The 19,014-nt window shown below is 36.0% G+C and overlaps 1 protein-coding gene and 1 long non-coding RNA gene across 33 annotated transcripts in view; one reads left to right on the top strand and one right to left on the bottom strand.

The window, feature by feature from the left end:
• Nucleotides 1-19,014, top strand: part of ACOXL (acyl-CoA oxidase like) — a 518,534-nt gene that overhangs the window by 471,511 nt on the left and 28,009 nt on the right. The window contains exon 18 of the mRNA XM_074209273.1: nucleotides 6,270-6,371. Within this exon, the coding sequence (XP_074065374.1) occupies nucleotides 6,270-6,371 (102 nt within the window). The remainder of the gene's footprint in view (nucleotides 1-6,269; nucleotides 6,372-19,014) is intronic.
• LOC141504332 (uncharacterized) overlaps nucleotides 1-19,014 on the bottom strand; it is a 1,263,877-nt gene that overhangs the window by 180,253 nt on the left and 1,064,610 nt on the right. The gene's annotated exons all lie outside the window — the stretch shown is intronic.

The raw sequence follows: 19,014 nt of genomic DNA on the forward strand, positions 1-19,014 counted from the left end.
TGAAATGGTTTCCCTCTCACCATCCTGGGGTCTATTATATCCAAAGCAGCTGATAGATCCCAAAGAATCAACAGGAATGAGTGACCTTTGTCACCATCTCCTTCTGCCCACCCTCATCCACCCCCAGACTTCTATTTGCGTTGTAAATTCTGACCATAAAGTTGTTGGAATGGGTCCTCCAGCTGCCACACTTTGTCATCATTGCCAGGAAGGGAAGCTTCTTAGACTGGAGAATAGTTGGGCAGGTTGATTTTTAAATACAGGGACAATAACATATCTACATGTGGTTTAGAAATTTAATACATGAGGCATAAGAAATTGGTTACTCCTAGTTGGGTAGCAGGGCAAAGAGAAAGAACGGAGGACCTAGATTCTGGAATATACCTCCCTATCCCTAAAAATGGCTACAAATCCTTTAGAGATTTTAGCAAGTTCAGGGGACAAAATCAATGACTTGGGGATATGACTTGTAGTGGGCATTGCAAATAGGCATTTGTTTATTTTGTACTAGTTTGCATTTTCTCTTTTTCTTCTTCCATCCTTCTTTTCATTCCTTCCTTCTTTCCTTAATTCCTTCCTTCCCTTCCTGCCTTCCTTCCTTCTCCCTTTCTCTCTGTCCCTTTCTCCCTTCTCTCTCTCTCTCTCTCTCTCTCTCTCTCTCTCTCTCTCTCTCTCTCTCTCTCTCTCTCTCTTCCCCTTGGATTGTTATTTAAAACTGTAAAGCAAATACATTTTACTAATGGTGACAGAAATACCTTAATCTAAGGGATAACACCATTGCCCATCAATTTTGCAAGGCAATAATGCTACTCCCAAGAGGCTGAACTCTGAGGCTGAAAGGCAGAGTAGTTCATCACAATGAGAGAATTGGGTTGTTGCTAGGGGGGGAAAGATCCTCTGATCATGCTGTTATTACTAGGCATTAATAAGCTGTGTTCATCTTATCTGACACTAGAGGCCTAACTTTTAGTCCTCCTGCAACATCTCTCTCTTGATTATGTGGCTCAGGGTCATGGAAAAACCCAGCCTGCTGACTGTATAGCGCAGCAGGCAACCCCCTTCATGCTGGTTTTGGTCCCAGCAGGCTTATTCCTATGTGTCCTATGGCTCTCTGCTATAATGGATGGAAAGAATTGAGTATCACTGAAGCTTGGTGCGATGAGAGCCTTGATGGGAATGTAGCAATGGAAGGGTTTGAATTCTGTTGAAAGGAAAACTGATCTAGTAAAAGGGGTGTGTCAGAGTCCCCTGGCCTCTGACACAGACATGCCAGAAGCAGGGAGGGAATGTGAAGAGGGATTAGGAGAATTACAGATGGCCAGGCAGAAATGTAACTCCAGGATGCAGTTGTAAGAGTTTTGGATTTGGAGGCAAAGGACCTGGGTTTGAATCCTAGGTCTGCCATATATGATCTAGGAAACTTTGAACAAGTAAGTTAATATCTCTCAGCCTCATTTTCCTGGATGTACTAAGTGGTCTCTAAGGTACCATCATTAGTCTGAACACAAGGTTACAGACACACTGGCTGGGTTTCTTTTCCAAAGTGTGTTTGTGTGTGTGTGTGTGTGTGTGTGTGTGTGTTTGTGTGTGTGTGTCTTTGAAGGAAGGGGGGAGAAGAAAAGGGGATGGAGCACAGTAAAAGAATATACATATAGTGGAATACTCTTCTTTGAAAGTAGATTTTTAACAAAATCTTTGACAGCCAGGAAACATAACAAGTATTTTAGAATTTTTTTTTCAGCCATTGATTTGGTCATCACAATAATTCTACCAAGATTGGAGGCCTACCTCTGAAACTTTTAAATTCAGTGGATACTATCAATGTAACACTCAGTCTGTCTCTTGACAGCCCACCCCCTTTACTGACCAAGTATGTCCTTAAGCCTTTTGTACTCCCTTCCTGAACTAGTCATTCTTGGCAGTAAGCTGCCCCCTAATTTAGGACTATGAGATTCAGTAAGATAGTGAAGGTAAGCTTATATATGATAAGGTATACCAAGTCCTCCTTGGTAAAATCTCAAGATGTATTTGTACTAAAGGATTTGCAGGCATTATTAGGGATAGGGAGATATATCCCAGAATCCAGTCCTCCATTTTTATTCTTTGCCCCACTACCCAACTAGGAGTATCCAATTTCTTATGCCTCACTTATTAAGCACAACTGCTTCTACTGCCATGGTCTCACTTTCTACTTTGTTGGGTTCCATGCAACTTCCACAGCTCATCCTCTGTAGTATGAAGTCCAGTCTAAACAGTTGCATGGCATAGTGGAGAGAGTACTTGCCTCTGGGTCAAGAAAATCCAAATTTACATCAGATACTTATAGCAAGCATGTGACCCTAGGCAATTCATTTGCCCTCTCTGTGTTTTAGTTTCCTTTTCTATAAAATGAAAGTTGGAATAGATGGTCTATAAAGCCCCCTTCTAACCCTAAATTTATGATCCTAGAATTGTTGATTCCTATCAGCTAACTACACACAGTCCTAAATATTGGCCATTGTACTTTTCTCACCCAGAAGCAATGTCTAGAGTCTTCCTAGCCCTACAGTATAGCACTGCTTCCCCAATAATGTTTTTAAGGAAATAGTATCATGTGTTAAAAAAGTATTTATTTGCAGAGAAACCCATTAACACAAGGATAACAATATAAACAAGCAACATTTAGGTAGGGATAAAAGGGAAAGCCAAAGAGATAAGCAACAACATTCCTTACTAGAGATGACAGTTGACTTCAACTTTTATGCTTTTGTGCAGAAAAATATATATAACCCTACAAAAATATACAATCCTACAAAAAAACAAATGTTTTTGAAGAGTAACTAAGATTTAGATATTAGTTTAATTAAATAAACTAGTGATATAAACTTAAACAGATACATATGTAACATATGTTTACTAATCTGTGAGAATATGTATTCCCTCAATATAATGTAGCATTGTTAAAGGCAGGAACTAGTTTGTTTTTCTATTTGTATCTTCCATGTATCCCCAATATAAAGTAGTGCTTAATAAATGCTTGTTGGTTTGTAAATGTTTGCTTGATTCCCTGCTATAAACTACCTAGCTGGTCAGAGGATATGACTGATGGTTTCCTAAAGTACATTAAAAAAAAATAGCATAGAAGCAGATTATAGTAGAGATTTTCATTTCACCTATAGGAAAATATACTAAAAGTCTGTTCTGTTAAAAGCAAAATAATTGATAAATATTCGACATGACTTGAAGAAAATTTTATCTTTTACAAACTAATATAGGAAAATTTGCTATTCTGAAGTTAAATCTGACTAATCAATCAGTCAACAAGTATTTATTAAGTACAAAGTGCAGATGAAAGAAGGAAAATGAAATAGTCCCTGGCCTCAAGTTTTCATTATATTGAAGGAGATAACATGTACTTATATATGTATGTACAAAACGGATTTGGGATGATTTTACTGGGAAGGGCATTATAGCTGGCAACCTTAGAGAAGGCTTCATGTAAAAGGGGATGTTTGAACTGAGTCTTGAAAGAAGGTAGAGATTCTAAGATGTAGGATTGAAGAGACCACTCAAGAGCAAAGGCATGGAGATGGGAGATGGATGTTATCTGTGAATTCTTAAAAAAAGAAGGAAATGGCCACCAATATAGAATTGGAAGGAACTTTGGATGAAAATAATTAATCATATTTGAATTCATAATTTTAATTTAAAAAACCCAGGTTATGGTTACCCTAGACTTTAAGAAAAACATTTCAATTTTTTTTTGGAAAAAAGAAATACTTGATGGGGTTATGAATAAAAAGAGATAAGCAACAATGATAAAATAAGTAAATTCTGATTCCAGTTCAGAGTTTGAATCCAGCTTCAGACACTTGACTATTAGCTGTATGACTTTGGGCAAGTCACTTAACCCTGATCACTTCCTATTCAGGGCTATCACCAGTGGTCCTGATTCATATCCGGCCACTCGTTCCAAAATGGCTCTGGAGGAGAAAGTGAGGCTGGTGATTTGGCCTCACTCAAATCTAATTCATGTGCTTGACTTGGCATCACCTCCCTGATGTCATGGTCTTATTCGAGAATGAAGGACAAAGATCCTATCATATTATAACATCATGCAAGCATGAACTCGGCTTGCTTGTGACCTTTTACTGATTCCTAACTGCAGATGATCCTTCAGGGAAAGGAATAAACCTTTCTCTATTCATTTTCCCTAAAAATAAAGAGCCAACCATTTTATGGTGATTTTTACAAGGGTTACTATACAAGCACTATATGGAAACACATAGGAAGTTTCCAAAAACAAATGACAGAAGAAAGCTACATATATATCACTTTTTCAAATATATTCACACACACACACACACACACACACACACACACACACACACACACACACACACACACACACACACACACACATATATATATATATATATATATATATATATATATATATATATATATTTAATTGATTCCTGTGTTTATGGGGAACTCAACCTAGCTCTTTCTTTTTCTTAGTTCCCTCTTCCTACTCCTTTTAAGCTAGTGACAGATGAGCTACTACATCTTTGTGTTTCTCATAGTGCCTAGAATAATGTTACACATGTAGCAGGTGCAGTACCAAAATGTGTTGAAGGAATATAGAGTTCACCCAAGGCCTAATAAGTTCACAGAACTGACTAAGCATTTACGTGATATTTTATCAGGGCATAGTACATTCCAAAAATTCTTATCAGTTATTTCTACTACTCACTCTGTGGATCAGGTCAACACAAGTGACTATTTCTTCCAGAAGAAATTTTTTTTCATTTGTTTGGTACATTCACAGAGGGGTCATATTTAGGGTTAGAATCCCCTGTCACTAGCTTACTTACTAAAGCAAATTTAGTCTGTTTCTGTATATCTTGAGTTATTCAGAATGATAACAATACGTCAGAAATTTTGCTTTCCACCAAATCTAATGACAATTCAATTTAGTTCAAGAGATATCAAGTTCCTTCCTGTAGTAAGCACTGAGGGTACAAAGAGAAAAGATCTGAATTTGAACTTAGTAAACATGTATTCAAATTCCACTTCTCACCCTCATGACCTGGATGACCTTGAGCAATTTGATAAATCTCCCTGAATCTCAGTTTCCTCACCTACAAGATGAGGGGACTAGATGAGATTGCTTCCAGTTCTAAATGAAAAACCTAAAACCTCTTAACAACCCTGTCCTTAAAGATTTTACACTCTCCTGGAGAAAACAGGGAGTACTACAATACCACATGTGTGTAAACTTTCTAACTCTTAAATACTGATCAGTAGAAGATAGCTAAGCAACTGATGGGAAAATCATGTTCATGTAGCCTTAATAAACCTCTGGCAAGACAAAACACCATATCTTAATTCTTGGAACTTGAAGACTATTATCTGCTGCCATTCCTTACAAACATATCTCATCAAGCTGCCATATATTATCACTCCTGTACTTAACAGGAATTTATTAAGAAAAAAATCACATTAAACGAATTATATAATTTGTTTTGGTCTTGTGAATTCTTTAGTAGAGGAAACTCACAGCAAGGAAATTCCCTCATCAATCAGTTCTTATTCTGAAATTTGTATTAGTAAATTGACATGGGCCCTGAGAGGTAAAGTGATTAATCCAAGATCATGTAGTCAGACTCTGTCAAGGGAAGGATTTTAAGCAAAGCCTTTCTGATTTCAAAGACAGTTCTTTATACATTAAATCAGAAGTTCTTAAAGTCTAGTTCAGGTCCTTGACAACATTCCAGGGGATTTTTGAGGTCATACTTATTTTCATTATAATTCCTGATTTAAATTTGAATATCACTTGATACTGTCTGCATAATCAAAAACTTTTTGAGGGAAAATTCAATAATTTCAAAAAATTTAAAGGGGTCATGAGACCAAAAAGTTTGAGAACTGCTGTCCTACACCAAGCTGTCTTCAACATTTAAAAGCTTTAAATTATATTTTGGTTATATTATATAAAAGGATCCTTTCTGTGTTTGACAGAGATTACATTTGATCTTATTGTTTGGTTATTCTATTTGGTGGAAGAAATAAAGATGGTAGAAAGATATTGACAGCTGTAAGTTTGTGATGGTTGTACATTAAGGTAGTGAGTGTCTACCTTTGTCCAGTATTTATTAGGAAAATATGATTTCTTTCATGTATTTTAAGAATTCCCTATTATAAAAAATCCCTTCTTCCCCCTTATAGAAGTGCTTCAAGTTTCTTGATTTGTTAAAAATGAGTTATATTTTTCTTTCTTCCTTTAGTTTTGTCTTTTGTATGGAACCAAGTTGGTGTTCCAGGAGAGAGCATGGTACTTAGAACATAAATACTTGACCCCAGCAAGCAGCGTGCAGATCAGAAGTCAGGTAAGGCTCTTTGCCATGGGGCAAGACAGGGCGTGGGTCATTAACAATTGGCGGGACTTTGCTTTCTTAGTAAACAATTCTTATCAAGCTGGTATCACTTGCCTCATAAGGAATTTCAGTTCTTCTAGAATTTCACATGCGTGCTGTTTTATTTTCTACTGCTATCGTGTTACATTTCAAACTTAAGATGACAAGGAAATGATTCATTGTTTTTTGCCTGAACTCCCTAACGTGAACTCTCCTTCCCTCTCCTTGTCATCTATAATTCCAAAAGGGCTTTTCTTGGGTTAACAGAAGAGAGAAAGAGAAGGGTAGAAAGAAACAGATACAGAGAAACAAACACACACACAGACAGACAAATAGAGAAAGAGAGACAGAAGCAGAGAGACACAGTGAGACAGATGAAGAGACAGGGACAAAGAGATACAGTCAGAGAGAGAAAAAAATGGGAGAAAGGAAGAAAAGAAGGAAGAAATGAAGGGAGGAGGGAAGGAAGTGAAAAAGAGAGAAAGAAAGGTTGGAAAAAAGAAGACTTTGCCTTTTCTTTCAATGAGTATCACTATCTATATACTTATATTGTTCATCAGTAAGGCAAGGTTGTGCTGGTAATTGTTTAACAGTTATCTCTCTAGAAGAAAAGATGTTCATAATACAATATCAAGTTTAATCTAAATTATAGACATCTCTCTCTTTCTTAAGATTAAATCAACAAATCACAATAAATTAGTAATATTTGCTTATTTCTGAAATGTAAATACTCACTCAGAAAATTTAACAATGGGCTCTCATGAGCCAATTTGAACTGGCTCCAGTACAATGTAGTTGTTGTTGCAGTCATGTTCAACTCTTCATGACCTCATTTGGGGTTTTCTTGGCAGAGATCCTGGAGTGGTTTACCATTTCCTTCCCCAGCTCATTTTATAGATGAGGAAACTGAGGCACACAGGATCAATTGATTCACCCAGGTTCATACATAGTATTTGAGGCTGGATTTGAATTCAGATCTTCCTGACTCCAGGTCTGGCAATCTATGTGCTGTGCCACCTAGCTTTCCTTTTCAGGGAAAATAAATACACCTTTCTGCCATAAAATGTTTGCATTGTTTGGTTTGTGAGATACTCAAGCAAGAGAAAGACTAGACTGTTTCTAATAAGTCAGAAAAATCAAAAGACCATAAAAGAGGACCATACTATAAGAACTTCCCAGTCATCTGGAGCCATCTCCAGTCATCCTGATCCATGGCTGACTCTGGAAGAGAAAGTGAGACTGGAGACTGCACAGCCCTCCCTCACTTAAATCCAATTAACTTGCTTGTCATGGCTTCATCTCCCTGATGTCTTGATCCTCTTCAAAAATGAAGGACAAATAGCAACAACAGTGTGAATGTAAAATGTCAGTAAGTTTATATATATATATATATATGTATATATACATAAACACATATAATTTGTGTATATATATATATATATATATATATTTATACCTGTATGTATATAACCATATATAAACATGCATAGCACTTAAACTTTTCAGAATATGTACAGTAGTTCAGGAGTGTTGTTGAAAACACTGGGTTTGGAATCAGAAGACTCAACTGTGAATTCTGGTTCTGCCACCTTATTAGCTTTTCAATCTTAACCAGATCACTTTACTTCTCTGTGCTTGTTGCCCCATCTCTAAAATGGGTATGATAACAATTCTTCCTATTCTCTTTACCTTGAAGTACTTTTGTGACTCACACTTGTAAATTGGAAAGCACCACAAGGATGACAGCTGCCATTGTTTCTCCTAAGTAATCTACAAATTGGAAGAGAAGGGCTTATTATTTTCCTTTTTCAAAAAAACTGAGGTTAAGTGACTTGCCCAAAGTCATATTAGCTAAAAATAACAGCCAGGACTAGAATCCTATTCTCTTGACCACAAGGGGATTTTAGATTCATCTAGAAGTTGATTCATTTATAGATTCCTTAGATTTCCACCTAACAAACTTACATAGTTAATTATAATTATAATAACCAATATATAACTATCTCTAAAACTCTAATAACTAATCTAAATTAGTTAAGAGTACCTAAAATTCTTGAAAGTGTTCCTAAGATTATAGGAGCAGATGGAGAGCAGAAACCACCCTTTGAGAACATCTGTTCTAGCCCCCTCAATTACAGATATAGAAACTGGAACCCACAGTGTGATATGACTTGGTTATGGTCACACAGGTCACTAGAGAAGAAGCCACAGAATCAGAATTTTAAAAACCATTTTTTTTTACTCCAAACCCAGTGTTTTTAAGTTGTCATTGTGAAGGTCTCACATAAAACCCTGCCTGGTTTAACCTGTGAAATGTGGCATGATTAAGTATTTGTTTAATAGAAATTATTGATAAATATGTACCAATAGAGTTCTATTGTATCAAGAAGTGTTTAAAAGGGGTGGCTAGGTGGTGCAGTGGATAGAGCACCAGCCCTGGAGTCAGGAGTACCTGGGTTCAAATCCGGTCTCAGACATGTAATAATTACCTAGCTGTGTGGCCTTGGGCAAGCCACTTAACCCCATTTGCCTTGGAAAAAAAAACCCTAAAAAAAAGTGTTTAAAAGAGCACAAAAGACAATTAGAAATTCAGGGTGACGCACAATTGAAGGGTTAAGAATTTGGTCTCATGATTACAAGTAGGCAGCTCTCACCTTGGAAAGATCATTGTTAACTTTTCAGTATGATTAAATAATATCTCTTTGTGAGTAACTATAAGATAGAAGAAAGAGGATTCTTCCTGAATTCCTTGGCTTGACTGATTAACTTGTTAATCAGTAATATGCCAATCTATTGAAACTATTGAACCTGTTTCTGATTAGCTCAGCCAACAAAACTGGTAAAAATAAACAACAACAAAAAAGGTGATCTGCTCCTTTCATATTGGGATGTATCTCATAACTATTGCCAGAATGACATCAGAGATAAAACTCTTGCCTATGGATGACATTATATGAATATTTTGAGATTGTTCAGTATATGAAGAGGGGCAGTGTAGTGGACTTTGGAGTCAGGAAGATCAGGGTTCAAATACTGCCTGTCATATTTACTAGCTGTATAACCCTGGATAAATCACTTAACCTCTTAGTTACCTTCTAGCTCTAATTTATAGCCTATGATCTCCTTTACTTTTACGATGTGTAAAAGAGATACTTTTATTATTGATCCTAGAAAATTTAATATATATGTATTTATAAATTTCCAGTATTCAATAATTTAGACATTATTATTGACTTCACTTGCCACGTATCTACCTCTAATACATGCTATCAAGGAGACTAGCTTGTGGATTACTTGAGTTCAGGAGTTCTGAGCTGCAATGAGGCTAATTCAAATTGGGTGTCCATACTAAGTCTGGCACTAGTATGATAAACCTCTGAATGCAGGTACCCAGTGCTTCCTAAGGAAGGACAAACTGACTCAGGTCAGAAACAAAGCAAATCAGAGCCTCCTTGTTGATCAGTAATGGAATTGACCTGTGAATGATTGCTACAATTCTAGTCTGGGACACCCACAGAAAGAAACAAAAACAAAATTTTATATGTTCAATGTATGTACATATGTATATAGATAGGCAGATAGATATCATACACTATTTTCTAATGGTAATCTGTATTGAAGAACATCACCATCTGTAGCTCATTTTAAATGACAAAGCCTTTAGGAGATGTCCCATTTTGGAATTTTATTTCCATTTTAGGAATTGGGCAATTAAGTGCCACAGGGAGGGTATTTTAATAGGTAGGGTGAAGCACAATTGCATATACAAATGATGCAGGCATAAAAAATACCTGTGTAATGTATTAAATTTAGAGTTAAAACAACTGGTGATATTTACCTTGGAGAATCAGTGGGGACGTGATAACTGTCTTCAAATATTTGAAATGCCCTAGTGTGAAAGAGGGAATATTTTTCTTCTTTTTGTCCCCAAGGGACAAAACTAGGTGTAATATGGATGGAAGATGCAAAGGGCTTCATTTGTATTTCATTTCCAAGGGGAAGAAATGTTCTAACAATGAGGGCATTCAAAAGTGAAATGGAGTGTACTGAAATGAGAGGGGATAGTAGGCTCTTCTCAGTGGAGGTTTTCAGGCAAAGACTTGAGTGATGACTTATCAAAATATTAAAGTGTGCATTCTTTTGGAGAGCAGGAGTTAGACCAGATGACTGCTGAACTCCCTTTCAAGTTCTAAAATTCTGTAAATCTGTGTGGCCTGGTTTCAACTCCATGTTTTGATATTTACTCTCCCTGCACATATATGTGTATATATATACACAAATATGTATATATAATTTTTTGAGGCAATGACTTGCCCAGGATCACAGACCTAGAAATCATCTGAAGCCTGATTTGAACTTAAGTCCTCCTAACACTAGGGTTGGTGCTCCATTTACTTCCTATATAACCACAGGCAAAGCACTCATCTCTGAGACTCAGGTGCCTCATTGATGAAAAGAAAGGTTAAATTAAAAAGTATCAGAGGTTGATTCTAGTCCTGATTCATCATCCAAGTGAAGAATTTTTTTAAGGACCCTATAGTAACCAGTCTACATGTCAATTATATTGCTTTTGTCTACTAAATTCTATATTCATATTTTATTTTATTTTATTTTAAATTTATGAAATAAAATAAGCGTTTCCATTTTTTCAAAATTTAGAGACTCAGCTTAGTGGCATGAGTTCAAATAATTAACCAATCTTGACTCCATGGCCCTATTTAAAACAATACTTAAAGTCACTTTTAGTTGAGCATTTAGTAGCCTCATTTCTCTTATCAAAGGATTTATTTCCTGAAATTTGATACTACAGCTGTCCAAGTTCTCTAGTCAGTTACAGGTCAACATTTGAATAGTGATTCTCAGTTATGTGTCAGAAAGCAAGTTCATTGTATTTAGATGGTGATAAGAATTCAAGACATGTAGCTTGTTGACATCTGGTGGCATCCTGACATTCCCATGTGTCTATTGAGAGGAGCAGTCCAAATAGAATTTGGAGGTCAAAGAAAATATCCAATGCACATCCTGAAAATAGTACTTGATAAAATGTAAAAAATTGGTTTTATTCCCCACCCCTGTTACCCCACCCTTCCTCAAGAATCAGTTGATTTTAAAAGACAGATAAGAATGAAACCGAAGAAGGTAAGGGAGGGCTGTTATCCCTTCATGGTATTGTTACCATGAAATTGTGTGTGTGTACAGTGACTCTCAAATTCCTTCCAAGTTGTTTTGATTACTTTCGACAAGCACTTGCAGGAGAGGATTGTTGAATATTTGGGCCCACTGAAGCTGTTCTTCCAGAAATGGAAGCTCACTGTTGGCTAGCCCTTGAATGTTGCCCTGGGGTGAAGCATAAATTTAAAGTACACCAGCTTGGAATCTTTAGAGTATAGCTTAGTGGAAGGATGCATAGAATGTGTAAAGAGAGTATCATATGTTACCAAGGAAGACTTCTGTGAGAGTAGTGGTATTAAAACTATAATCAAGAACATGAATAGTATTAAGAAATAAAGCAGAACTGGGAGAACACTATATATATACATATATATATATATATATACAATATTTATAAACTATAACATCAATTTTGTAAAAATGAACAATTCTGAAAGACTTCAGAATTCTAATCAATATGATGATTAATCCTGATACCAGAGGACAGATAAAATTCCTTCTTTCCTTTCTATCTTCCTTATTTCCTTCCTTCCTTTCTTTCCTTATTCCTTTCTTTCTTTCCTTCCTTCTCTTTTCTTTTTCTTCTTTTTTCCTTATTATTTCCATCCTCTTTTCCTGCTTTTCTTGCCTCATTTTCTTCCTTCTTTCCTTTCTATTACATGCTTTAATTTCATCCAGTGGATTGGAGGAAGGAAGGGAAACTCAACTGATCAGGGAGCCTCTGCCCACCCTATCCCACTGTAATGCTTTTTATATCATATATATATATATATATATATATATATATATGTATATATATATATATATATATACATATAGGCTCATTTGAGCCTTACAACAACTCTCTGATGTAGGCACTACAGGTAATATCCCCATTTTATAGCTGATGAAACTGAGATTCAAAAAAGGTGAATGATTTGGTGATGGTCACACAGCAAATAAATTTCAGATGTAGGATTCAAATTCTATGTTCATACTCTATCCTCTACACCATTGCTTTTGAATATATCCTAGTGATACTGCATTAGAAAGGACAGGGAATCATGAAGAGCTAGTGAAGTTCAGTGCTATTCAGATTCCTTAGCTGCATAAAATGCTCCAAAATGACTGGTCACCCTTTTCAGGTTAGACAAACCACTGATCAGTTCAGTAAAAAACTGCAAAAAAAAGTTAAATTCAGTCAAATCAGTTGACCGGTTAGTCAGGCAGGCCTACAGCCATGACAATTATGATTTATCATTTTAGGGAAATAAAAACAATAAGAGACATAAATTATGACCAGCTGATCTATGAGAAGTCAGAATTCTGTTTACATGATTTTAATCTTAAGCAATAGACTATTTTTATTTGCTTGTTTAAAGTGTATACAGATTCCATAGAAAGACTTTACCTGATCAGATAAAGACTAATTAGAAGGAATAAGAATATAAAAAATGGAGGGATATAAAATGTAAGCTTTTTCTTATAGGGACTATTTCTCATTTGTCTTTGTATGCCTAGTATCCTAGCATGATGGTTTATACCAAATAGCTCCTTAATGAATGTTTATTGGATTAAGAGTCCATTAGGAGGCTAGTACCAGAACAGTTCCTCTATCGTAACCTAATGACAGCAAGAATACTTCATCTCCTTAAAGTACAGTTTTAAAAAATAATAAAAGTTTATATAATTTTGACAGGAACATTCAAGCCTTTCACTATATACAGATTTATATCATTGGCTCTCCTCCATACTGTGTTGAAATGTATATTTTTAATGGACTCTCTGATTTTCCATCACTATATTTGCTTTATTCCTAAATCACCTGGATTGAGCCAATATAACAGATGTTCAGGCACTCTGAATTGAATTCAACATCAACTGAACGATGAGCCATTAGTTATGGTATATTTTAAATATTCACTGGAATGGGGGTGGGGAGTGGGCCATCTTGTTCAACCTCATTTAGAACTAGCAAGTATTTCTATTCAGTTGTAGAAAACTCTGAGAAAAGGTCTATGGGATATCCCTTTTTTCGGGAAGTGATAAGAGGATGCTTAATCATTTCATTCAATTTAATAATCTATCAGATGATAACAATGGGAAAGTCAAACAAAATCTTATACACCTCCAGATTTATATATCTATGCATGCACATATGTATGTATGTGCACATGTGTATGAGGACCTAAGTTCAAATCTGGTCTCAGACACTTGACACTTACTAGCTGTGTGACCTTGGGCAAGTCACCTAATCCTGACTGCTTAGTTGCCAGAGCATCAATGATTCATATCTGGCCACAGGAGAAAGTGAGGTTGTTAAATAGAATGTAAGCTTTTTCTTATAGGAATTGTTTCTCATTTGTCTTTGTATGTCTAGTATCCTATTATGATGACTTACACAAAATAGTTCCTTAATAGCTGTTTATTGGATTAGAGTCCATTAGAAAGTTGGTATCAGAACAGTTCATCTATCATAACCTAATGTCAACAAGGATACTTCATCTCCTTAAAGTATAACTTTAAAAAAATAATAAAAGTTTATACAGCTTGTCATGGCATTACTTCTGTGATGTCATCATCATCATCACCATCAAACTTCCAACATCAGCTCGGGTTGTTCAAGGAAATAAATTGATTGGTATCTTCCTTGAGCTGGAAGATATTATTGAACCAGCATTTAGATGCAATAGTAAGATGGAGAATATAAAAGAGTCAAATAAAATAATCTTTCTTTGAACCATTTCTATAGTGTGACCATTTCTGCTGTGAACTGTTTCTTAAAAAATAAATCTTATAAAAGAAAGTATTCTGAACTTTCATTTTGTGCATCTTCTAGGACAGTGGTCATTAAATAGAATGAGAACATTATCTAAATGGAAATTTTCTTCTTCATCCTATGGTTTAAAAATCCATCAGGAAGAGAATTTCAAAACAAAGACATGCAAACTATGAACAATTTAGTTCCAAACTTGCAGGATTTAGAACAATCCTTAGAAATCAATTAATCCAATCCCCTAATTTTACAGATGGGGAAGCCAAGTGCCAAAAAAACCCCAAATGGTCTACCAAAGGTCACACATTCCATAAGTGACATAATTGGGACAAAAACCCAGGTCTTCTGAGGCCTATCCATCATTCTAGTCTGCTTCTAGATAGTGTCCCTGCATATCATGCTACCAAGTATGGAAAAATGTCCTTCCCTCCCTTCTAGTCTTCTCTGTCCCTAGCCAAGTTTATGCCTCAGTGACATGAAATGCAGCTCACTAAGCTGAGGTTAAGAAAATACATATTGAATTTGGTTTCTTCAATTTGGCCAATAGGAAGGACCCCAAGGTCATTCCCTCCACAAATTCACATTTTCCTCATAGCAACCAGCTGGTGAGCCAGTCTAATCTTTTCCCCAACAGTGAAGCTTTGTGTGACCAGAAGGGTGATCCTTGTATCATTTTCTGAATTTTCTTGATTGAAGAATAATTTGTTCTAGCTTATATGGGAGGGGGTTATTTGTTTAACTCAGCACATGCCTCAGACATCATTTGGCAGCTGTGCTGTATTGTGATTTGAGCATAGGGGCAGGGCAGCAAGGTACTAAAAAAGGGGAGATAATTAGGATTTCGTTTTCCTAATACCTAGACTTAGCATATCATGAAATTTTCCTGTCTGTGAAAACTGTGAAAACATTGTGGTGTACTAGAGATGAAGGAATAAGCATTTCTGTAGCACCCACTATGTGCTGAGGACTTTACAAATATCTTATTTGGTGAACGTCTAACCCTCCATGCTAGGAATTTTTTTATCTGGGTCTGAGAGAATTTTTTGGGGGGGAAGCTTACACTACAGTGCCAGAGTCTGACTACTAATTTAGTCAGTTCCTGAGAGGTAGCAGGCTCCTTGCCCTGCAAAGTCTAACAAGTGCCTCTCTGGGAATTATGGGTAAAAGTAGATTCCAAGTAGGGACAGCACAGAGAAAGCATGCTGGGGTAGCAGTCAAAGTCTTGGTGATAGAACAGGGTCATGTTGCGATGGACTGAAATCAGGAAGATTCATTTTCCAAGGTTCAAATCTAGTTGTGTGACTCTAGGCAAGTCACATAGCTCTGTTTGCTTGTTTCCTTATCTGTCAAATGAACTGGAGAAGGAAATGACAATCCAGTATCTTTTCCCAAAAAACCCCAAATGGGGTCACAAAGAGTAAGATAAAACTGAAATGACTCAACAACTTGAATAATTTTATATTTTGAGTACATTCCAATCAAAGCACCTGTCATAATAAAAGGATAATTTGTACATATAATAATTACATTCACTAAAAAGATATTCAGTGACATGCCAAATAAGAAAGATAGGGAAGGTGAAGTCAAAGCAACGGAGTAGAATGGTGATGTAGTAGAAAAAGAGCTGGGCTAAGAGTCAAGAGATCTGGGTTCAATCTCACATCTGACACTTAAGTTATATGACTATGAACATATATTTCATTTCTGAGTTTCACTTTCCTTTTCTGTAAAATGGAGATAATGGTAATTCCTATATTAATTATACTTCCTTTTTCCCATTCTTTTCCTTTATGAATTTCTAGGTCACTCTTTCAAGTAGTCATCAACTTCATTTAAAAGAACCTATTGTTTAGTCTTGATATGATATGCTCAGTGTCATCCACCGACAGGGAAATTTAGAGAGCCTCACTTATCTGTGTAAATCCTTCTTCTCTTTGGACTCTGTATTGGATTTCTGCCATGACAAAGTCAAATGCCTTCAATGTTCACATGTCTTTTTTCATTGTTTTATATTAATGACCAAAGGTTTCTAGAAGAAAATTATCTTAGTGGCTTTAACTCTCAAGGAATTATTTATGATCCTATTATAGGCAAAAGTAGTTCTTTATTGGAAAAGGGCCTATAAGCTATACTTTGCCCTACCAAGTCAAGCACTCTTTTATAATTAACAAAAATATAGTGAAATATTGTATTCTTTTCAACTTCCCATCAGCTGAATAAAGATGCAATCTATTGGGGAAAGTCTATTGTGAGTTTGTTACTATCTTAGGTTTTCAGTAATGATACACTGAATGCATATGTAGGTCATTCTGATGAAAAAATTTTAAACATGAGATATACATATGAGCTGATAGTTATTAATATCTCTTCACCCTGTTTTGGGAGTAGTGATACTATCCATGATTTTCCTCCATTCATTCCATATTTTTTCATTCAAATATTTGAAACTCGGTCCCTCAATGAGTCACTTCTAATAGTGAACCTTCTGGGTAGATAATGAATTTCTTCTGTCTAGACTATAGCATATAGCCTGATGGACTGTCCATTGAGTTCATCATCTATTAACTTTGGAAGTACATATACCTTGCATGAGCAATGCAGATGAAAGAAAAGTGGAGTAAGAAAATGAGCTAGATTATATTCAGGAAATTGTGCAGTCCTTTTAATGACCTTAAACTACCTCATTTTTTTTTTAAATCTTAAAACTCATTGTGATAAGAGGTGACATGATACATTATTGACCCAACTATTCTTGGAATGAATAAGAACAAAGTTCAAGTTCTAATTCTGACACATATCAGTTGTGTGATCTTGGAAGAGCTATTTAAGTTAGACAACTCTCTAAGACTACAAATTGTAGGAAAGTTTTTAACATTTCTTCTGAAAGATTTTGATGTAGGAGAAATAATGCTACACTTACCACAAGGAGATCTAAGTTTAAATCTCAGCTCCCTTATTTACTAATCTTTGCAACAGCTAGGTAGTCCAGTGGCTATCTATGCTGGACTTGGAGTCAGAAAGACTCCTCTTCCTAAATTTAAATCTGTCCTTAGCTGTGTGACCCTGGGCAACTCATTTAACTCAGCTTCCTGAGCTAATAAGCTGTTAAGCAAACTAGAGAAGGAAATGGCAAACCACATTAGGATCTTTGCCAAGAAAGCTCCAAATGCAGTTACAAAGAGTCAGACAAAATGGAAAAATGACTGAAAACCAATTGACATTGAACAAGTCAGTTCTTCAGGAACCACACTTTCATCTTTTGTATATTGGGAGTAATGATACATATACTACTTATTCCTTAGGTCTGTTGTCAGACACATGCTTTTAAAATTTAATTGTGTAAATATGAATTATTTTTTCAGTGGAAAAAATAATCAATTTGGAGCCAGAAGATCCAGTTTTGAATCCTAATTTTACTACTTACTACCTATGTGAATTTGGGCAAATAACTTTATTTCTTTGAGCCTCAAGACATCTCCTTTGAAAATGAGAGGTTAGACTAGATGAGCCTAAAACTCATCTTCCAGCCCTAACTCTGTGAATCTAAAATTCTAAACCTAATAATGTTTCACAGCAAATAGAATCACAGAATGTCAGATCTATACTGTTAATGTAGTCCAAAACATTTGGTTTACAGATAAGAAAAATGAAGAGGGGTAGACTTTTATTAAGCATTTACTATATGTAAATAGTATATTGTCTTAACCAAAAACAACAACAACAACAACAACAACAAACCAAGTTGCAGGTAACTTATAAATTTATACGTGGATATAAGAATGAGTTGAAATTCCAATAAGTAGACAACTTTACAAATGAGAATTTCCTCCACCAAAGCAGACTACTCGCCATCCATAACTTAGGAGATAAGTAAATCCATATATTTGGCCAGAATGTTAAAGTATGTCATAATGCTTGTAGAAAAAGCAAAACCTTATGCAATTATTTCCCTAAAGGTATTTTATTACATTTTAAAAAGAAAATCGTGTCTTGCTTGAGTGTCCCTAGAAAATTGTGCATTGAGTAATATTGACCCCCCCTCCCCAGTCAGTCCCTTGTTTCCATAGAGTTTTAGCCCTCCTCCCCTCATCCCCTTGCCCTCCAATCCCTCTGTCATGTAAGCATCAATCCCTTGATTCTTATGCTAAAGAGTTTGCCTGCTATTGTTGCTGGCAGTTACAATACCTGACTTTATCTGGAGAATCTTTTTCAGAACTTGCTGACTTGAGTTTTCTTTGCTTGAATTAGCTATACTGTCCCAAGAGATCCTCTCAAGTAAAGGCTACCAGGGAAGAGAGCCTGCATTGATGGTACCTTGGAGGCTTGCTCTAATAAAGGGCTCTCTCTTGGGAATGGGGAAAACAAAAGAGCCTGCACAGAGGCATCTATGTGTGAATTTTCTCAGTGTACCTAGAGTCCATCACAGGCCTGCAGCAATTGTTCCCTGCCCCTTTCTTATTTCACTTGTCAATATTAGCACCAGAAGTGATTTCTGACTTCATGGGAACCAAAGAGTGAAGGCATGAGTCACTGCTTGAACCTCCAAGAGAAGAGATAGCCTAACTTTTATAAAGGAAAACAGAAAGGCTTACTGGGTAATTCATGCGGGGAACCATGCCTAGTCAATTTTCACATGAAAGACAAAGTCAAATTAATGGGTAAGTCTTAATTTTCCATAGTTATCCCTGG

Source organism: Macrotis lagotis, chromosome 1 (genome assembly GCF_037893015.1).
Source record: "Macrotis lagotis isolate mMagLag1 chromosome 1, bilby.v1.9.chrom.fasta, whole genome shotgun sequence".
NCBI lineage: Eukaryota > Metazoa > Chordata > Mammalia > Peramelemorphia > Peramelidae > Macrotis > Macrotis lagotis.